Genomic DNA, 23,288 nt, shown 5'->3' on the forward strand with positions numbered 1-23,288 from the left:
TACGTAGGCAACTAAGTCGCAGTTTTAGGCTCCACTGTGATCCACAAAACTCCCACTGTACCCTGTAAGTGCCCACTTTCCCTCACTGCCTAAGTTTCTGCCTCTGAGCACGTGCACTGCTGCCACACTTTAGGCATCCGGGTGCCTGCCTCCAAGCATGAGCCGCAAACCGAGGGAAGATAGTTGTTTGGCTTGGCTGCCTAACTGGCATGTGGGGCCTATCTGGTAGGAAGTCTCTGACCATGACTACTGGATTGGGGCCCATTCAAAATCTGACAGGAGGAGGATGAGGTGGTGATGGCTAGCTTATAATATTTAGCCCAGTGGTTAGAGCGTGCTGGATAAATACTTAGAGAGTCATTGGACCAGAAAGAGGGTGAGAATGACTTGTGTAGCCTGGTGCTTAGGGCACATATGTGAGAGACCCAGTGTCTAGCCCCCTGCGCTAATGACTTTTTAATTACTTATCCACAGTGGAAAAGTTTCAACAGGACAGCTTGTGGGAGCCCCACATCGGAATATCCCATAGCTCAGTGGTTAGAGCACTTTCCTGAGAGCTGTAGGAGACTCCTCTTCAAATCCTTTCTTCCTCTCAGTCAATTCCCCTCTAGGTTTCCCACATCCCATATGAGTGTTCTAACCATTGGGCTATAAAAGTTATAAGCTGGGCACCACCACTAACTGCTTTGTGTGCAGTGAGGTAGGTGCCTAATTCATTCTTCTAAGAAACACACAGAAAAGCTGGGTATGTGCAGGAAGTATGAGATTGTAATGAATATATGCATACACAAATACGGGACAGCACAGACACTCTTGTTTTCAGGAATACTGATTTATAAACTGGTTTGCTTGCTGTCTCCTCGCTCCTTTTGTTACAGATGATATGTTTTTGAATATTTTCATTTGTCACGAGGTGAAATAGTTGCATCTTGCATTTAAAAGAAACATTTCCTACTCACTATATTTTCAGTCCTCAGCACATATTTCCCCCTTATCAATGATCCTGAACTATGAACATTCCATTTAGTTGGAACAACCCAACCTGGAGTTTGAATCTGCTTTTCAGTTTGTACCACTAGGTGGCCCTTTGTGCTCTCGGATGCATGCTGAGGAGTTCAGCAGGTGAATGCATCTTATTGGTTTACTAGCGGCATGATGCCACTGGGCAGCCCTTTTTAAGAGAAAAGCCAGGAACAGTGGAAAGAGCTTTTGTACAGTCTCCCTGTTGTGAGGAAGTGGAAATCTGTGAGCTGTCATTTCAAAACAAACATGAGTGAGGTGAGTGGATAAACCTATTATCTGGAGAGAGAGTTGTAGGTATCTGAAGCAGGAATAAAACCAGTAACAGGGGGAAATGCAGCATAAGGAAAATCAGATGAGTTTTTTTAAAGTCAATTTAAATCAACTATGGAATGAAAAGTTTGAGAAATGAAGACATTCATAACTGAGTAAATTAATGAGTACCTATAGTTAACAGGATTATATAATGCTTTGTTTGAATATGTAAAGCACCCAGAACTAAATATTATACTTACTCTTATAAATAAGATTGTTTGGAAATGACCAGGTAGTTCTTATTTTTTTACTTAATTAAAAACAGAATGAGATCACACTGTACCTCTTAGCATAGCCTGCAGACATATGAAACGTCTGATCTCTGGTTGTGAAATATGAAATACATCAGTTTCTAACAAAGATTATTATTAATTCTTGTTATCTATTACTAAGTATAACTCCATAGGTGTGCATGGTACTTTGGAGATATAAAATAAGACAAGCTTTATCATTTTTTAAGATTTCATTTTATGTTTTTGTTCAATGTAGAAGAAGTGAGCAGAGAGGTCAGTGGTGTAAAAGTTAGATATTAAAGTATAAACCTCATTTGAAAAATGCCTTGGTTGTAGTTTGCCAGTGCTATGAACTGGGTAGCTATTGTCCTGGGAAAGATTATATCTACACTTGTCCTTATAACCAGCAAAGGAAAAATGCAAATAACATCAAGCATGAAAGGACCTTTGTGTATTTCGAAAAAGAAAGCTGAAAATTCAGTCACTACACTTACCCTATTTGCAGTGAAAGAGTTTGGCAGTGACAAGCCAATATTTTTATTTTTAAAAGTGTATTCATTCCAAATGTCGGGCAGGTTCAGCTAGTAGAACCTGGATTTCTATAGTTCAGCTCTTTAACTCATCCCAAATCAATTCAGCTAGTTGTAATTATGTCTTACTTAGCACTTATTTTTGGAGGCTTCTTTTCTATCACTGTCTTTTTTGACAGATGGGTGTTCCTTTCTTGGCAGTCAGGGTAAAATTAACAACCACACAAAGTATGTTTCTGCCTATGGCTATTGCTGTTTTCTACCACATTTTAAATGACTGACTTGTGATATAAACACAACGAGGAGACATAAGGAGAGATGTAGTGTAGTGGTCTTTGCAAAAGGGTCATACGGCAGGCATATTTCCGTTTCCAGTATGCATACCCGAACAGGCTAAGAAATGGGGAATCCCCGTCATGTGTTCCTGCTATGTGTAATGTACATAGAATACTGAGATAAGGCACCAGTAACCCCACAGCTTTTCATCTGCTGATTGGATGTCTACATTGAATAAACTGGATACAGTTCATATTGTAGCTTTTATATACAAAGTATCCCTTTGTCACATACATTAACAGAAACACTTTGTTTGCTATGGCATCATTATGCTGGTAAAATATTAACTTTTCCTAATGTAAAATGATGACAGGTTGATTATTATTGTCTATATCTGTATCATGCCAACGCAGTTTTGTATTACATTGCCATTTCAGCAGCTGTTCATACAGTAGTGCACAGTGCAATAGTTTACATTAGGTTCCCTTCTTTGACATAACCTCTTTTCTCTAGTCAAGGAGCTAAGAGTTCTCATGAGCATCAAAGCCAGCACATCTATACAACAACTGGGATCCCATATTTTTATTAATATACTTACCTGTCCCACACAAAATAGCACTTCTAGCAAGTCCCCATCGCAGAGGATACTGCTTTCCTTCCCAGTACATTTCTCAAGCCCCTGCCAAGTGTCTATTTAACAGTTTTTAACTCTATCATTGATGCTTCGAGGGACAGAGCTGCTGTCATTGTCATACAGAAGACGATAACACACGGAGCACTTATTTCTCAGGACAGAAAAACAAATGGAGCAGCCCAGGTTATCTTAATTAGAAGGACTCTGGTTAAAAGAACTGAGGCAAAAAGAAAGATAGGCAGAAGACAATCACTTTAGTTGTCTGAGTGTGCAGTGTTTAGACTCCTGAAGTGGCTCCTGATGGATTTTGTCTGAAACATAGTAACTGGAAATGTTTAAGATACATATTTGCACCAGATCGTTTTGTTATCCGCCATAAAATCAGAGGATAATATGACTGAAAAGCCAGACTCAAATATGGCTATCAAATATCCAGAAGTGGGAGAGGGAAAGCAGGGAGAATGGTGAGGATGGTCCAGCGATTGTATTTTTTTATGCTAATCATTGTCACACTGTTAATGGAGCTTAGAATGCAGACTTAGAGACATAAGAACCAGGGCCGGCTCCAGGGTTTTGGCTGCACCAAGCAGCCAAACAAAGAAAAAAAAAAAAAAGCCACGATCACAATCTGCAGCGGCAATTCGGTGGGAGATCCTTTGCTCCGAGCCGGAGTGAGGGACCGTCTGCCGAATTGCTGCCGAACAGCTGGACATGCCTCCTCTCTCCAAAGTGGCCGCCCCAAGCACCTGCTTGGTAAGCTGGTGCCTGGAGTTGGCCCTGATAAGAACATAAGAATGGCCATATTGGGTCAGACCAAAGGTCCATCCAGCCCAGTATCCTGTCTACCGACAGTGGCCACTGCCAAGTGCCCCAGAGGGAGTGAACCCAACAGGTGATGATCAAGTGATCTTTCTCCTGCCATCCATCTCCCCATAACTGAACAAAAATGAGACCCTTCAAAGCCCATTTGCTGCCCCTTGTTTTATTTTTCATATTACTGCTGCACAAAAGTCATCAGTTTTGTTTCCTCTTTCTGGCTACATGATTACAAATCAACTCCTGAAAAAAGCTGAGGAGCATAAAATAGTCACCAATGTGATCATGCCACTTTTTAATTTCTCTACATTTAACTTGGTTTTTGGGGGGAAGAGATAGAGGTTTTAAAGAAAAAAGCAACAAGGCTTTACTGTGGAATATTGACATCTGCAAATTTGTTTATGACACTAAGGGCTAGATCCACAAAAGGATTTAGGCACCTAACTGCCACTTTAGGTGCCTAAATCCAAAACTTAGATCCTCCACATTCCTGCACAGCTGCAGCCTAAATTACCACCACTGAGCATGCACCCAGCTGCCTATGTACTGATGCCCAGTATCTAGCTCATGCCTAAGAACCAATAGGATTCACAAATTAGGCCTTCCCCCACCTATCTCGCTTGCTCACAGGTCACCTTAGGCCAGGTATGTCTACACTGCAATTAGACACCCACAGCTGGCCCGTGCCAGCTGACTTAGGCTTGTGGGGTTCAGGCTAAGGGGCTGTTTAATTGTTGTATAGACATTTAGGTGCAGGCTGGATCCCAGGCTCTAGGACCCTGCAAGGTGTGAGGTTCCCAGAATTTAGGTTGCAGCCTGAGCCCAAACATCTACACTGCAATTAAACAGCTCCTTAGCTCAAGCCAGTGTAGTGTAGACATACCCTGTGAGTACATCTACTGGACTGGGCTCCACAAAAAACACAGGAAGCAGTGCTTGTGCTCCCGTTAATACTCATTGGTCATGACATTCACCCAGGATGTGTGAGACTGGGGTTCACAATCCCCACTCTGCCTGATGGGGAGCGGGGATTTGAATGGAGGTCTCCCACCTTCTATGGCAGGGGTGGGCAAACTTTTTGGCCCAAGGGCCACATCTGGGTATGGAAATTGTATGGCGGGCCATGAATGCTCATGAAATTGGGGGTTGGAGTACAGGAGGGGGTGAGGGCTCTGGCTGGGTGTTTGGGCTCTGGGGTGGAGCTGGGGATGAGGGGTTGGGGGTGCGGGCTCCGGGCTGGGATTGAGGGGTTTGGAGGGCAGGAGGGGGATCAGGGCTGGGGCAGGGGGTTGGGGTGCGGGAGGTGGTCAGGGGTGCAGGCTCCAGGCAGCTCTTACCTCAAGCAGCTCCCAGAAGCAGCAGCCATGTCTCTCTTCCGGCTTCCTTGCGGAGGTGCAGCCAGGCAGCTCTGCGCACTGCCCTGTCCACAGGCCCCACCCCTGTAGCTCCCATTGGCTGCAGTTCCTGGCCAACGGGTGCTGCGGGAGCGGCACTTCGGGCGGGGGCAGTGTGCAGAGCCCCCTGGTTGCCCCTAAACATAGGAACTGGAGGGAGGACATGCCACTGCTTTCAGGAGCCGCGCAAGCCCCCGACCCTGCCCCCTGGCTGGAGCACCAGAGTGCTCTGGACCCTGCTCCCCGGCGAGAGCTCGAGGGCCAGATTAAAACTTCTGGAGGGCAAGATGTGGCCCCTGGGCCATAGTTCGCCCACCCCTGTCCTATAGGGAGAGTCCTAACCACTGAGATCCAGGACAGGGCTCTCTCAGTCTCGGTTCTTGAAGCTGCTCCACTCTGCATGGAAATATTTATCTATAGAGTGGAGCAGAGACTGGAACTGGACCCCCCATATCCCAGAGGAGTGTCTTAACCACTGAGATATGGAAGCACTTGTGCTTGTTCTCTCTGGCCCAATGAATATTTAAGTATCATCCAAAGTGGAACCGCTTCACCAGGAGGGATTGAGCTTGCCATAGGGCACTGTTTTGGGCATTCCTATGGGAGACCTGGGTTCAAGTCCCTGCTCCATAGCAGGCAGGGTTGGGATTTAAACCCATCTGCCACAGCCTGGGTGCGTGCTTAAACCACTGGCACATACAGGGGGTTCAAGTGCTGCCTCCTCAGGTTTTTTGTGTGTGTGAAAGGTCTGACCTGGTGTAAGCACCTAACTCCAGGAGCAGGTTCATGGCTGTGAATCCTTAGCAGCGATAGGCACCATTGAGCAGTGGGGCTTAGGCCACACACCATTCAGCCACATTTTTATTGGCTAGCTTAGGCAGCTCCCTGCTCAGTGTGGAGGCTTTTGTGCATTTCATCTGGAGGCGCCTAACTCTCCCCATACGTTGTATCGGGAGCCTGGGCATCTTGTTTGGGGCTTAGGATTCCACCAGGCAGCACAGACCCCCCACAACTTCCCAGTGCCCCATACAACCCCTCCACTACCCAGTGTCCCCCACCCCGCCCACAATCTCCCGCCCACAATCTCCCCCAGAGATCCATTCTCCCAAGCCTTGCCCCCCGGCCTCACTCACTGGCCCCGCTAGGAGGTGGCGCTGTCAGCCGGGCTGAGCAAGGAGCCCTCCAGCAGGGCTGCGTGGGGCCATCTGCCCCTCAGCCAACCCCGCTCCCTGCCAGGACCCAGGAGCAGCAAAATTTGAATTTGTAGGGCCCCTAGAATACCGGCGCCCCTAGGCATATGCCTAGTGTGCCTAATGGGAAATCTGGCGCTGGAGGTGGGATTTTTCAAAAGTACCTAAGCAGGATAGGTGTCTAAGCCCCATTGATTCCCATGGGAGTTCAGCACCTAACCTGCTTAGGCACTTTTGAGAATCCCACTGGGCACCTATTTGCATCTTTAGGCACCTAAACACCTTTGTAAATCTGTCCCAAAATAATTGTTCAATGAGGGCCTGATCCTTGGATCAATGGGAGCTTGTCAGTTGTCTCCAATGGGTTTTGGTCAGGCCCTAGAGTATCAGTCTGAGTTCCTTAGCGATTTCCAGCTCCTTACTGTTCAATAGAGCTGGTCAAATAATGACAAAATATTGTGAATAAATTATTCACAGAAAAATGCCAAAATACATCAGATAAATTATTCACACCTAAGACTTCTGAACAGCTTTACCATTGAGCCTTTAGACTCAAATCTGGCATAAACTTGACACACATCAGTGGAATCACAGCATCTCATCACAGACCATTTAATTATGTGACACTTCATGGGCGATGTCTGGTCATGCCGACATTTTCTTATGGTATGAGGGTTCACTGGAGACAGTTCATCACACGGTTTTTACAATAGTCATGGGCACATTTGTCTCCAGTATTAAATGTGAAGCTGTTGTTAGGAATCTGAGATCCAGGCCTAGGCATGAGCAGAAGTCTCCCATTAAAGGTCATGCAAGATGTTGCAGTCACCAAAAACATGAGCACTGTCATTCAGCCCTGCTGCTGTTTCTGTGATGAAGCATTAGCTGAAATAGGTGTGGCAGCTTGGAAACAGCTTTAACAGGCATTTGTCTTGATGATTTTTTAAAAAGACATATAAAGGACCAGACTGAGGCTGGCCCTATCCAGGTACAGAAGGTGAGAGAGCTAGAGTACAAGGAGCCTTCCTTCTCTAATACGCTTGCAACAGCATGATTAGAGCTGGGTGAAATTTTTCAGCCAAAATGGTTTTAGTGAAAAATGCAGATTTGGTGACACAAAGGGTGTTGTGAATTTGTGTCTGTTTTGCCAAATTGTTTTGGTTAACCTCCCCCTTCTCTCTGTCACAACAACACACATACACACAATCCATAAAAAACCAAACATTTCATTTTGACATTTTCTAAACAAATGTTTTGATCTTTTTGTTCAAAACAACTTTTTGTTTCAAAAAGTCCTTTAATTTTATTTTTAAAATATTAAAAGCTTACAGGTGGTTAAAATCAAAACAAAATGTTTAAATTTTGTTGAAAGAAAACATTTAGTTTGACCCAAAATTATTTTTTTCCCCAGTTAGAGCCAAAATGATCCCCTCCCCCTATTTTATGGAATTGCCAGCAAACTAAAAAAATCCATTATTTTCCCAGCTCCAAGCATAATCCAGGCATGGAATACAAACACTAGAGTGGAAACTAACCTCCCTGAAGGAATTAAAAGGGCAGGGCCATGATATCTTAACCCCTTCACAATGCCTAGCAAAGCTGGGTGTGCCTGGGTAGAGGGAGTACATGCTACATCTTTCCCTTTTAATGATTGAACTTGCATTGTGTGAAGATCCAGGAGGAAATCTGGCTGAGCAGCTAAAATTCTCTGGGGATTGTCTTCTGCAATTTATTCTTCATCCCCCCACAACATCTGCCTCAGTGCAGCCAATTGTCTGTAGCCAAAATCAGGAGAAAATAAATATGCAAACTACAGAGGTAATATAGGGTGGAATTCTGCAGCTGGCATAGATTGGGGATGTGGGGAAGGAAAGCACAGCACTTTTTAATTTTATCTTACACCCATTTATTAGCTGGGTGGCAAACTGCAGCTCAAAAGGGGAGGGAAAAGGCAGAACTGTATATGTTAGACCTGTCAGTTTGCCTACTTTCTTCTTCAGCGTGGCATCAGAACATGATCGGGCATCTCTTAAAATATCCCTTAAATGTTAGAAAATTGGAAGTCAAGTTCTGCTTAAGTTTGAGAGACTGGTGACCATGTAGTTTAAAAAGAAAAGCATGAGTCTTCCTGCCAGGTGTGTAATTACTGCACATTTCAACACCATATAAATGTATTATTATTGACTACATTTAATTAATTAGAGATTTATTACTGGGTTTCATATCTTTCCATTTGCTTATGAGAGAATAACTACAAACTGGTGCAACTCTAAAGGGGGAAAAAAACCTCAAAACAGATTCCTTCCATGCCTGAGTCTGATGAGGGTTAGTAGGTTATCATGTTGCAACTCATGAAGACACGTTATTTTGTAGTCAAGTTTCTGGAAAAGAAGCAATCCATTTAGTAAAAGAATATGAGGTTTTGAAATTTTATTTTTGTTCTGAATTGGGGTGAAATGGAGCCCTTTTGAAATGAGAGCGAGCAACTTAGCACACAATAGCCCAGTGGTTAGGACCCTCACCTGCTATATAGGAAACCCAGCTTCAAGCCCCTACTTTGAATCAGACAAAGCCGGGGCTCTCACCACCTGGGTGAGTCCCCTCCCCCATACTATCTGAGTGTCTCTCACTTTCCTGTCAAAACCAGAAATTCAATCCTGGACCTGAGAAACCTTCTAGATGACAACTTTGGTGACATTGATCTGTTTCTGCAAACAGTTTCAGTTTTGACTAACTGGCATTTTCTGACGGAAAAACATCTTATAAAAACATCCCAATCAGCTCTATTTAAAAGAGCAGTTCTTTTTCTCCCACAGTTTCTAAATCCTGGGCTTGATCCAGATCTCACTGAAACCTATGGCAAAAAGCCCACTGACTTCAATGGGAACAGGTTAGTCTTTTGATCATAGGGAAAAGTCACCAGTCATTTGCTTACTGATTTGAATAAAATGTATTTGGTTTCTGTGCCACCATTTGCCTGGCTTTCTTGTTCCGCTATTATGATGGCCAGGAAAATATCTGTCTCCCTCAGAAAAACAAGTGGACTCTACCTATGGTCTATAACTGTGAACTCTAAAGCAGCGGTTCTCAACTGGGAGTCTGCACCCCACCCCTGGATCGGGCATCTCTTAAAATATCCCTTAAATGTTAGAAAATTGGAAGTCAAGTTCTGCTTAAGTTTGAGAGACTGGTGCCACCATTTGCCTGGCTTTCTGGGTTTGTGAGCAGGTTTGTCAAGCAGGGCTGGTATTAGATTCGCTGGAGCCCAGGGCAGAAAGCCAAAGCCAGAGCCTCGCCACTGAAGCCCGAGCGCCAAGTTGCAGTGGGGCTGAGGCCCGGGTCCCACTGCAGCAAGGCTGAATCTGGGGGGAAGGCCAGAAAACCATTGTTGTGGCACAGATGGGCCAGGGAGTTTTTATAGCATGTTGGGGGAGCCTCAGAAAGAAAAAGGTTAAAAAACCCTGCTCTAAAGAAGAACTTGAAATACCACTAGAACCAGAGTGGGTGGCAAAAGATAGAGCAAGGATTGGCAACCTTTGTTTACCTGCAGCGTCCGCAGGCTCAGCCGATCGCGGCTCCCACTGGCCGCGGTTCGCCGCTCCAGGCCAATGGGGGTGGCGGAAAGCAGTGGCCAGCACATCCCTCGGCCTGTGCTGCTTCCCGCAGCCCCCATTGGGAGCTGCAATTGGCTGAACCTGCGGACGTGGCAGGTAAACAAATCAGCCCGGCCTGCCAGGGTGCTTACCCTGGCGGACCATGTGCCAAAGATTGCTGATCCCTGAGATAGAAAATAGACCCAGATCCACAACACAGGAAGTGGAAGGGGGGCATTTTCTTTCCAGACAAGAAAGCTGGGAGAAAGAAGCATCCAACTGTGTATGTATGTGTGAGACTGTCTTTTTCTTTCTACTATCTTGGTTACTACAGATCCATCACATCATTCTGAGCCCCCATAACCCAATTTCCTTACACTGGCTACACTGTCCAGGATGCTCTAATGAAGATGGATAACCTGCAGCCCTTTATCTGACAATATTCTACTGATCTTTCTCTCCACTTCCCTTGACGTTGTTTGGCAATAAAATAAAAAAAACATGCTAGTTAAGTTAAAACTCAAACAACATGTATCCATACATTTGCTTGAAATAGATGTTGAACCTTACCTAAAATCGAGATCCAGTGTTGCTGACCCCCACTTCCAATGCAAAATGACTTTCTGTTCTGATTTCTCTTTATCACAGAGATGGAAAAGAACTATTAGATCATGTAGGCCATCTTCCTGCTGAGGCAGGAAAATGGATGGCAGCATCTATGGAAAAGGCTCAAAGCTATGCAGTCACAGAACAGTTACAACTGCAAATGTTTTGTCTAATGACAGGATCACAACTCATCTCCACACTTGATGTCTGTATGCATCATAGACAACACTTGAAAATGGTTATCATATCTCCTCATAGTTCTGGTTTGGGCAAGCTATATGTATGGGCCAGATCCCCAGCTGGTGTAATATGACACAGCCAATTTACAGCTGAGGATCTGGGATATTTATTTCTTTTAATATTTGTCTCAAAAGTTAATTCTGCTAATCACAGGAATTAGAGATAGAAAAACAAAATAAGTCAGCTAGTTCATACCCCTGCTGTTGCAGAATTACTCCCTACAGTTTAGTTCCAGTGCTTTTTCCCGTCTCGTTTTAAATGTCTCAAGTAATGGGTCTTTTGCTACACCTCAAGGAAAAAATGTTCAACAATTTAATAGACCTCTAGACCCCGCCAAGGGCTAAATCCTGCTTCGCGTTTAAGGCCTGGAATGGTCAGGAAGCAGAGTTTAACAAAGGAGCCTTACTGGTTGAAACTCTCCCATACTACAAACTTTATGCATGTGTGCGCATGGCTTTATTTTCTCATTGTTTGTTAGTCAAATAAAATCTTTAGTAAATTGAAAAGCCAGGACTGGCTTATCGGATTTCAAGGACATAACAGGGAGGAGGGAGCTGGAAGGAAAGTTGGAAAAGTTATACACGATAGAAACAAACTTGAGGGGAAGAGGGAGGAATGAGACACTGAGATATACAGTCAAGGAGAGAAAAGGAAGAGCAAATACATTGGATACCAGGGCCAGCCCATAACATTTTGGCACCTGAGATGGGGAGCTCAAATGACGCCCCCATACCCCCTCGCTTGGGCCAAAACTTTGAAAGGTCTCAATTCTGCCTTCCTCCAGCACAGCTGTCCACCATCTCTATGCATCTAGAGCAGAGAGAATATATATGCACCAGCAGCAGACACAATTTTCTACACTCTGGGTCCTAGTGGTGCCCCCACATAGTCAGGCACCTGAGGCGGCCGCCTCAGTTCGCCTCATGGTAAGGCCAGCCCTGTTGGATACATAGCACAATTTGAAATGCATATGCAGGAGTACACATCCTGCAATTAAGCTAGGGCAGCCAAATGCAAGCCAATGTCCCTCCAATTCAATACTTGGCTGTTTATTACTATTCTTCCTTTAGTTCATCCAATCAGCTTTGCAATCCAGGTGACAGTATTAATAGCCAAGCCAGTGTGAATTATCCTCTTAAGTAAGATTGTGAGGCACTCTATCATCATTTCACTGAGTTTGAGGGTTGAACATTTTTTTTTTGTTTCATGAAAAAGTTCAAACATGTTTGAATCTTGGATGTGGGCTTTTCGGCCAGATCCTCAGCTGATGTAAACTGGTGTAGATGCATGGAAGACAATGGCGCAATGTCAGCTCGCATCAGCTGAGGAGCTGGCTTAAAGATTCAAAATTACAAAAATAATGTATATTGAAAATAAAATGAATTCTGGCAGTACCCTTTGAGGGTTTTCCATGTAGTCTTCCCTCCCCACCCCAGCTGTCTACAAAATTTTAGAAATAGATGGAACACAGAAGTGGATCTAAGCAACAAGAAATAGTGAACTTTCAACATACCTGGCTACTGTGCTTTCCTTGTGAAACTCTGAAAGGTACTTTTTTTTTTTTTTGCACATTCAATGCAACAATGAACTTATTAAATACATACATTTATTTTAAGGAGAAACATAATAGGACTGTTTTTTGGCTGCCTTTCATGATCAGCAGTCATTTTCACCTGTGCAGCATAGGTATAAAATGATATCATGATAATTTGATAGCATTTTAAATCCACTTTGCACAGGTGCAAATGACTACACTAGATACAAGGCAGCAGAGAATGAGGCCCAGTGAGTTTTGGGACTCATAGGCATACAGAGAATGTAAGGTTGAATGCCTGGTACTAGTTTCTTGGCTTTTCTTCAGCTTTGTGTCTATGAATGAGATAGAGCCGAGTAAGTGAAAATGCTTGACACTACTTCCTGGCAGTCACTGTAACCTTACATATCACCCTGTCTATTTTCTTTCCAATGCAGTAGGGTCACTTCCAATAGCTTGGCTTCAGTTTAGGCTCACAGAGCCAAACCAGACAACAGGGTTTTGCTCTGACTTGTACATAACTTCAAGCTCTCCAAAGTCTTACCAGCTCAATTTCAATACGTTTGAACAATAAGGGGCAGATTCTCTGTTCACTTATATCTGATTTGTGCCACTCCAGTGTCTCAAAGCAAATTTAAAGCCACCGAAGTGGCCAGTTGAAGATTCTCCTTGAATAGGGGAATCTTCCAGTGGCATAGAGACAGCAATAACAGCTCTGCATCATGTCTCCATGCAGCTGCCAGCATAAGGATCATGGCCAAGGACAAGGGGTCTGGATGCAGTGCACTCACCCTCAATCCCCAGCTTGTGGAATAGCCCCTGTGAAGTCACTGCAGCTGGCATAATCTAGACAAGCCCTGAGGCTGCTCTAAGTTGCTGCTTGTGACTGGACTGGCGGCCTGGACATCAAGAGTGGCAAAGGTGAAATATAGCCACTTTTTCTGCTTCTCCTTGGAGCTATACTGGATATTGAATAACTTGTCCTGTGGTTTTTGTCCTTCTATGAAAACAGGAAGCTGCACTGTATGACAATCTGAAACTTTCTTCAAATATCATCTGTTCAAACTTTGACTGGTCAATTACTAGTTGCTAATGCAATATATACCAAAAGTTATTGAAATGTACAGTAATGCCTTTTTGTTTTATTTCTGTCTCTATTGAAATATGTAGGGAGTCCAGGGAGAAAGAGAAGACAAATGTGTTTTCAGTGTACAATTGATAAAAACACTTTCACTCTTCAGGCATGTGAAGGAGATAAGTCTGTCTTAATAATGTTAGGATCAATATGTTCAGATACTGTGCAATTTGTTGGTGCAAACTTCTGCCATTAATAACCGTGCTGTCCCTTGAAGACAGCCTTAAACTAAATTACAGCTGGGTTTGTTTCCTAGCAAATTAAATTCTTGGGATTTCATGGAGGTTTGGAAAATGAAATATGAAGCAAACATTTGTTACAAAAACCCACCAATATTCATTTGGACTAGGCATGAACTAGGCAAAAAGTCTGATACTTATACTTGGATTAGGATACTATTCCAATTTTGGGGGGGCCTAATAGGTGGGTAATATCAGAACCTATCATCTGACTCCAAATATCAGCATCTGCATGCCATTATCCAACAGCCCCAGGTTCCTGATCCACTCCCCACTGGACATTACAGTCAATACCATCAAATACCACGGATATTATTCAGAAAAATGAATAGAGCCAGATCATCCCTCTCCTCCAAATAGAGGTCCCTAGGGGCATTTCGGTGCACAATCCTGACTTCTCAGAATGTTGTTTAAGGGAAACTCCTTGTGGAGTGTCCTCTCTCCAGGGAAGACAAAAAGCTCTGGACCTGAATCCAGACTTCTGGGTCTGGCCCAATCTATATACATTTTGCAGGTCAGGAGATATGTATTGATGGTCTTAAATCTAAGATAAGAAATAGTAGTAAGAGGAAGAGACCCTTTTGCTTAAGAGGTTTGCCATTTTTTTATTTCTGTCAACTAGATTTATCAATTAAAAAGATTTAGAGCATTTTTCTTGGGCCACCTTGACATCTTTCTTCAGCTTTAATTAGGTACAGGCTGTATTACTGTAGACTGGAGTGGAGGTAATTTTTTTTTTGGCAAGCAGAGTGGTGAGGCTTGTTCTTTGGCCAACTGAACAATGTTTGCCCTTTGCTAAACAAAATTTAATATGTTGCTTAAAGGAATTTCACGTTAGCACACCAAGGACTTGGTCCTACTTCTCCTACTCTTGCAAGTAATCCTATTAAAGTCAATACAACTGCGTGCCTGAGTAAAGGTTACTACATAAATAAGTCTTGCAGGATCAAACCCTCAGCCTCCACCAGAATAATGAAGGATATCTTCTTAAGGCCTGCACAGTAATTAACAGGATTTAGGGAAATACAGCACATTCTTGCAGCTGCTTTCAAAATTAACTGCAAAGATTCCATTAATTCCTGCCCCCTCAGAAAAATATGTGATTACAATGTCTTTGGAGAAATATCTGCTTAATAATGTTTTAATTCAAAATATGCTAATAAACCAAATATTAGACAGGCTACAGTTTGTGCTAATTATGTTGATTATATTTGCTGTTGGTGTAAATATTCTTTGTTGAGAAAATTACACTGAATTTGAATACAAAATCAGCGATTTCTCGCTGTGCTGGTTTATAAATTCCAGGATTGCAATGGTAAAAGAGAATGAGAAAGAAAGCTTTTTCCCTCTGTACCTTTACAAGACTTAAAACATGACTATTATATTTCCCTTACCCTGAATAAATCTGTTCTATACTTTATAAAATTTGTGGAATTCTATTGCAAATCTTTGCAATTGTAAACTATTAAGAGACATAAGAACATAAGAACAGCCATATTGGGTCAGACCAAAGGTCCATCTAGCCCAGTATTTTGTCTTCTGACAGTGGCCAATGGCAGGTGCCCCAGAGGGTATAAACAGAACAGGTAATCATCAAGTGATGCATCCCCACTGCTCATTCCCAGCTTCTGGCAAACAGAGGCTAGGGACACCATCCCTGCCCATCCAGGCTAATAGCCATTGATGGACTTATCCCCCATGAATTTATCTAGTTCTTTTTTGAATCCTGTTATACTCTTGGCCTTCACAATATCCTCTGGCAAAGAGTTCCACAGGTTGACTGCTCATCCCATCTGAGATTTCCAAAAATAGCTTTTGCTAATTATACCATTGTAAAAATAAATTAAGAAGGACATATTTTCAGTGGCAATATGACCTAAACTGGTAATTTTTAAAAGCTATGTCTGCCAGTTAATCAGTTAAGTATAGGGTCCATATTGACTTCAAGCAGGGCCAGCCCACAACATTTTGGTACCTGAGGCGGGGAGCTCAAATGACGCCCCCATGCCCCCTCGCTTGGGCCAAAACTTTGAAAGGTCTCAATTCTGCCTTCTTCCTGTTCTACTCCTCTCATGGTACTGCTCTGCTACCTACCCCAATAAAGGAGAACTAACAACTTAAAATGCCTTGTTCAAAAATGTTAAGTAACACTTAACTTTCAAACGCTTGAACAGCAAATGTAACTTTTCTTGTCTGCATAGTAAACACTGATATTTTTATCTGTTTCAATAATCAAAGTGGTGCTCTCCGTGCCTTCTTGGTTGCAAAGATTTGAACTGCTTCCTGCTGAAGGTCCACAGTCTGGGCCAGCTCATGCTCTATTGAGATGGTTGCAAGGCCAACCAGCCTCTACTGTGTCATTGTGGAATGTAGATGTGTTTTTATTAACTTCTGCTTGGAGAAGCTGCATTCTCCGCTGGCAACTGTTACAGGAAATGTTAGAAGTAGGCGCAGAGCAACAAAAGCATTTGGAAAGAGGGGGGTCACCTTATTTGTGCACATATATTCCAGAAAAGCCTTTGGAGTTGATCCTGCTGAAATGTATCTTGAAAGGGGTTTCAGTTCATCACCTAAATCACTCACATCAATATCGCGCATGTCATCATGTGTCAACACTGTCTCTAGTTCCCTGCATTGCTGGCGTAGGTCTTCTTCAGGTATAGTGAGGAGTTTTGGAATATCCAACATCCCAAATATACTGCTGTGTTCCTTGAGCTGCATGAAATGTTCTTCAACTGACTGTATTGCACAATCTAACACCTGGTTAAAGAATTCAACTTTGAATTGTTGTTTGGGGTCTCTTATGGGATTATCCCGTGCCTCGTAATCAAAATATCTTCTTCTTCGGTGACTCTTGTATTCTTGAATGGGTGGAAAAATAGCTTCAAACTGGAACAGGTACAGAGAAGGGCTACTTGGATGATGTGAGGAATGGAAAACCTGTCTTATGAAAGGAGACTCAAAGAGCTTGGCTTGTTTAGCCTAACCAAAAGAAGGCTGAGGGGAGATATGATTGCTCTCTACAAATATATCAGAGGGATAAATACCAGGGAGGAAGAGGAATTATTTAAGTTCAGTACCAATGTGGACACAAGAACAAATGGATATAAACTGGCCATCAGGAAGTTTAGACTTGAAATTAGACGAAGGTTTCTAATCATCAGAGGAGTGAAGTTCTGGAACAGCCTTCCAAGGGGAGCAGTGGGGGCAAAAGACATACCTGGCTTCAAGACTAAGCTTGATAAGTTTATGGAGGGGATGGCATGATGGGATAGCCTAATTTTGGCAATTAATTGATCTTTGACTATTAGCGGTAAATATGCCCAGTGGCCTGTGAAGGGGTGTTAGATGGGGTGGAATCTGAGTTACTACAGATAATTCTTTCCTGGATGTTTGGTTGGTGAGTCTTGCCCACATGCTCAGCGTTGAGCTGATCGCCATATTTGGGGTCAGGAAGGAATTTTCCTCCCGGGCAGATTGGCAGAGGCCCTGGGTTTTTTTTGCCTTCCTCGGCAGCGTGGGGCACGGGTCACTTGCTGGAGGATTCTCTGCACCTTGAAATCTTTAAACCATGATTTGAGGACTTCAATAGCTCAGACATAGATTAGGGGTTTGATATAGGAGTGGGTGGGTGCAATTCTGTGGCCTGCTTTGTGCAGGAGGTCAGACTAGACGATTATAATGGTCCCTTCTGACCTTAAAGTCCATGATTCTATGAGTCAGTGTGAAGTTCCTCTGCCAACTTCTGTGCACTCTTCAAAACATTTTGAAATCCCTCAACTGACCGGTAAGACTGTAGGTATGACTTTGCTTTGTCCAGTTGTTCCATTGCTCCAGATATATCAAGGTCAACATCTTGGAGTCTCTTGCTTACAACATTTATTTCAAACAGTATGTCATGCCACAACACTAGGGCCTGGTCTACACTAGGCGTTTATGTCGAAGTTAGCGCCGTTACATCGAATTAACCCTGCACCCGTCCACACCGCGAAGGTATTTAGTTCGACATAGAGGTCTCTTTAATTCGACTTCTGTACTCCTCCCCGACGAGGGGAGTAGCGCTAAATTCGACATGGCCATGTCGAATTAGGCTAGGTGTGGATGGAAATCGACGTTAATAGCTCCGGGAGCTATCCCACAGTGCACCACTCTGTTGACGCTCTGGACAGCAGTACGAGCTCGGATGCTCTGACCAGCCACACAGGAAAAGCCCCGGGAAAATTTGAATTTGAATTCCTTTTCCTCTCTGGCCAGTTTGAATCTCATTTCCTGTCTGGACATCGTGGCGAGCTCAGCAGCACTGGCAACGATGCAGAGCTCTCCAGCACTGATGGCAGTGCAAGCTCAGAATAGAAAGAGGGCCCCAGCATGGACTGATCGGGAAGTCTTGGATCTCATCGCTGTGTGGGGCGATGAGTCCGTGCTTTCCGAGCTGCGATCCAAAAGACGGAATGCAAAGATCTATGAGAAGATCTCTAAAGACATGGCAGAGAGAGGATACAGCCGGGATGTAACGCAGTGCCGCGTGAAAATCAAGGAGCTGAGGCAAGGCTACCAGAAGACCAAAGAGGCAAACGGACGCTCCGGATCCCATCCCCAGACATCCCGTTTCTACGAGGCACTGCATTCCATCCTCGGTGCGGCCGCCACCACTACCCCACCACTGACTGTGGACTCTGAGGATGGGATAGTGTCCACGGCCGGATCCTCGGACATGTTAGCGGACGGGGAAGATGAGGAAGGAGATGAGGAGGACGAGGCAGTCGACAGCGCTCACAACGCTGATTTCCCCGACAGCCAGGATCTCTTCATCACCCTTACAGAGATCCCCTACCAACCCTCCCCAGCCGTTACCCCGGACACAGAATCTGGTGAAGGATCATCCAGTAAGTGTTGTAAACATCTAAACATTTATTTGTAACAGAACATGATTATTAACAATGTAAAAAATGGGTTTCTCATGATTACTTTGAATAACTTAACGGTTCAGTCATGGGCAGTGCAAGTATTTCAAAAAAATCTAGCAATGTCCGGTTTTGCATGATTGTCCTGCCCAAGCCGCTCTACTGTGTAGTCCCTGCTACTGCAGCTACAGTAAGATGCGGTCTATATGTCCGGGGATGGAGCAGAAATCCTCCTGGGACATCTCAAGGAAGCTCTCCTGCAGGTAATTTGAAATCCGCTGCATTAGGTTCTTGGGGAGAGCGGCCTTATTGGGTCCTCCGTAGTAGGACACGTTGCCGCGCCACGAGACTAGCAAGTACTCCGGAATCATTGCTTGGCACAGCATGGCGGCATACGGCCCTGGTCTTTGGAGGCTTTCCCGGAGCATTCTCTGTCTGTCGCTCTCAGAGATCCTCATGAGGGTGATGTCGCTCATGAAGACCTGCTTTGAATGAGGTAGGGGAATGTTATTAGTGTTGGCTGGTTTGCAGCCACGCGGTGGAGGCGGGAAAGGGTCAGCCGAAAGGGATCGTTCCCGGGGACAGCCGCGAGGGTGTGGGACAGGAGCAAACTTCCTGCTTGCCGGATTGCTGGCAGCAGGGACCGACATTGATTTCAATGTGAAATGAGGCCATTGCTAATATTAAAGTTTTAAGCTGCCACGAATCTACGGCTTACCATGTCTGCCTGCAACAGAAATTCCGTTGTCCTGACAGGGTTCTCAAAAGTGCTCTGCAAAACCACAGACAGTGAATGCGAAGGCCGAGAATTCGACCTTGTGCTGAGTGCGCATGTGATAGGTGCTGTGCATGGTCCTGTTCACAGAGAAAGACTATGTTCTTTGTTCACAACTACATTTATCTTTCTGAGGAATTCACTCCCTTTTTCCCATTCCCACAGCCCCATCTGCGACTGTCTCACAACCTAGCCTGTCATCACACTCCCAGAGGCTAGGGAGGATTAGGCATAAGAAGAAGAGGACACGGGAGGACATGTTCTCCGAGCTTATAGCCTGCTCCAGAGCACAGGCAGCACAGCAGACCCAGTGGCGGGAGAACTTGTCCCAAATGCACCAAGCCAACATGGATCGGGAGGAGAGGTGGCGTCAGGAAGACCAGCAGGCGACTCAAACCCTGCTTGGACTACTGAGGGAGCAAACGGACACGCTCCGGCGCCTTGTGGATGTTCTGCAGGAACGGAGGCAGGAGGACAGAGCCCCGCTGCAGTCCATCTCTAACCGCCCTCCCCCGCCACCAAGTCCCATACTCCCTTCACCCAAAGTGCACAGAAGGAGAGGCGGCAGAGTCCCTGCTAACTCTCACTGCACCCCTGCAGAGAGCTCGAGCAGCAGAAGGCTCTCAGTCCCCAAAGTTTGACAAGTTCTTTCCTTCCCGCCTGACACAAGCCCCCGTCCAAGTTTCACTTCCCAGTCCCCTGTGTAGTTGTTAATAAAAAATATGTTTCTGTTAACTACTGTTTCCATCATGTTCTTTTGGAGGAGGGGGGGAAAGGGGGTTGGTAATTGGACAGGACAGTCACCTTTGGCAGGGTACATAGTCGGGGGCAGGCACAGCAGCAGGGCACATACATAGTGCAGTGATGCAGTGACTACTTACCCTGGTTAGTCTGGGAGGTTCTTTTCATGTTATGTGGTGGGAGGTGGGTTGCTCTGTGACTTTGTGGCACGGGAGGGCAGTTAGAGATCTGAAGCGGCGGTCCTTAGGCAGGATCACAGAGCCACACAGCAGGGGATCTGTAAGCGTCCCCCCCCGCCACAAAGTCACATAGTACCCCCATACACACAGTCCCTATCAGGAGGGGTGACAGGCTCCGTTGAAAGAACCATCCCACCGCACCGGAGCCTGTCAGTCCTTCAGTTTAGAAGCTGCATTCGCGCGACTACACTACACCCGCTCCGCACCACAGTCTGCGTCCCAGTTTTAAAAAATTCCCGCGAAAACAGTATTACAGAAAACGGTGTGCTTTAACAAAGTAGAACTATTTTTATTTTGAAACGTGTGTTGGAAGTGGGGTGAAGGCTTCTCTGTACACAAAATTAGAAAGTCACAGGTTACCCTGCTCACTCAGGAACTTTGCTTTCAAAGCCTCCCGGATGCACAGCGCTTCCCGCTGGTCTCTTCTAATCGCCCGGCTGTCTGGCTGTGAGTAATCAGCAGCCAGGCTAATTTCCTCAACCTCCCACCCCGCCATAAAGGTCTCCCCCTTGCTCTCACAGAGATTGTGGAGCACACAGCAAGCTGCTATAACAATGGGGATATTGGTTTCGCTGAGATCACAGCGAGTCATCAAGCTTCTCCATCTCCCCTTGAGACGTCCAAAAGCACACTCCACCACCATTCTGCACTTGCTCAGCCGGTAGTTGAAGAGTTCTTTTTCAGTGTCCAGGGCACCTGTATAGGGCTTCATGAGCCAGGGCATTAGCGGGTAGGCTGGGTCCCCGAGGATGACTATAGGCATCTGCACATCCCCAACAGTTATTTTGTGGTCCGGGAAGTAAATACCTTGCTGCAGCCGTCTAAACAGACCAGAGTTCCTGAAAACACGAGCGTCATGAACCTTGCCCGGCCATCCCACGTAGATGTTGGTAAAACGTCCCCTGTGGTCCACCAGTGCTTGCAGCACCATGGAAAAGTAGCCCTTTCTGTTAATGTACTGGCTGGCCTGGTGGTCCGGTGCCAGGATAGGGATGTGAGTTCCATCTATGGCCCCACCGCAGTTTGGGAATCCCATCGCTGCGAAGCCATCTATGATCGCCTCCACGTTTCCCAGGGTCACTACCTTTGGCAGCAGTACATCAACGATTGCCTTGGCTACTTGCATCACAACAACCCCCACGGTAGATTTGCCCACCCCAAACTGGCTCGCGACTGACCGGTAGCTGTCAGGCGTTGCAAGCTTCCAGAGGGCTATGGCCACTCGCTTATGGACAGTCAGGGCTGGTCGCATCCGGGTGTCATTGCGCTTCAGGGCAGGGGACAGCAACTCACAAAGTTCAAGGAAAGTTCCCTTCCGCATGCGGAAGTTTCGCAGCCACTGTGATTCATCCCAGACCTGCAGCACTATGCGGTCCCACCACTCAGTGCTTGTTTCCCGTGCCCAGAATCGCCGTTCCACGGCATCAACATGACCCATTGCCACCGTGATGTCCTCGGCGCTGGGTCCCCTGCTTTCTGAGAGGTCTGTGCTACTCTCACACTTCAGGCCATCACCGCGTTGACGTAGCCTCCTCGCCTGACTTTTCTGCATCTGCCTCAGGGCAACCTGTATGATAAGCTGCGAGGCGTTGAGAGCGGCCACAACTGCAGCGATGGTTGCAGCGGGCTCCATGCTCACAGTGCTGTGGCGTCCGCGCTGTCAATGACTTGAAAAGTGCGCGAAATGATTTCCCGCCGGCGCTTTCAGGGAGGGAGGGAGGGCGGGAGTGAGTGATGGATGGATGACGACAGTTACCCAAAAGCACCCTCGACACATTTTTTTACCCAGAAGGCATTGGTGGCTCGACCCAGAATTCCAATGGGCAGCGGGGACTGCGGGAACTGTGGGATAGCTGCCCACAGTGCACCGCTTCCAATGTCGACGCTTTCCCCGTTAGTGTGGACTCACAAAGTCGAATTACTGTCCTTAGTGTGGACACACACGTTCGACTTTGCAATATCGATTCCAAATATTCGATTTAAGTAAAATCGAACTACTCTCGTAGTGTAGACAAGGCCTAAGCCACAAGAAATTTGAAGTTATGTATGTTTCTGGTGATTCCATTTCCCTCTGCCACTGTTCTCCCATGAACAGTTCCTGTCATAGCATTATCCTCCATAATGGCAACCATGGCATCATCTATCTTCCTAGTTTGGTGTTTGATAGGCTTTATCGCCTCCACTCGACTTTCCCATCGTGTGGCAAACAGTGGTTTCAGTGTCAGAGAGGATGTTCCCAGATGTTGCTTCAAAATTTGCTATTGATGAGTTGATGCAGAGAAAAATACAGAGATGCTTTGAATTACATTAAAAAATTCAGCAGCCTCACTAGAAGCTGATGCTGCATCACTGACCACTAAGTTCAATGAATGAGAACTGCATGGGACAAAAAAGGCTCAAGGCTTTAACTCTCGGATCCATGTCTGCACTCCTCTGTTCTTTCCTCTCATGTTGGCACCATTATCATAACCCTGACCTCTCATGTCAGCTATTGCAATTCCTGTATCTTCCAGCTTTTTAAGAAGCAAATTTGTCATACTAGCTCCTGTAGTATCATCAATGTCAATAAATTCTAGAAAATGCTCTCTGACAGTCACCATTGCAGGGACATTTTCACTAGGTTCTGTTGTTGTTACAAAATGCACCATTAAAGTAATTTGTTCCATACGGCTGATGTCATGTGTGAAGTCCAGAATAACACAGTAATATCTTGTTGACTTCAAATCTGCCAAAATCTTCTATTTGACTTTTGTTGCCAGTACTTGTATGATATCATTTTGAATTGTTTTCCAAGCTAGTGGTGTGTGTACATTTCTTGGGTGGTGACTCTTCTTAGATGCTCCTGGAGTACAGCATCAAACTCAGCCATCAGCT

The 23,288-nt window shown here is 45.2% G+C and overlaps 1 protein-coding gene across 1 annotated transcript in view; it reads left to right on the top strand.

Moving 5' to 3' along the window:
- Positions 1-1,169: 1,169 nt before the first annotated feature.
- The window catches only part of PCP4 (Purkinje cell protein 4), a 64,954-nt gene continuing 42,835 nt past the window's right edge, over positions 1,170-23,288 (top strand). The window contains exon 1 of the mRNA XM_034753114.1: positions 1,170-1,278. Coding sequence (XP_034609005.1) covers positions 1,270-1,278 — 9 coding nt within the window. The 5' untranslated portion in view covers positions 1,170-1,269. The remainder of the gene's footprint in view (positions 1,279-23,288) is intronic.

The sequence above is a fragment of the Trachemys scripta genome, chromosome 1 (assembly GCF_013100865.1).
Source record: "Trachemys scripta elegans isolate TJP31775 chromosome 1, CAS_Tse_1.0, whole genome shotgun sequence".
In the NCBI taxonomy this organism is placed as follows: Eukaryota; Metazoa; Chordata; order Testudines; family Emydidae; genus Trachemys; species Trachemys scripta.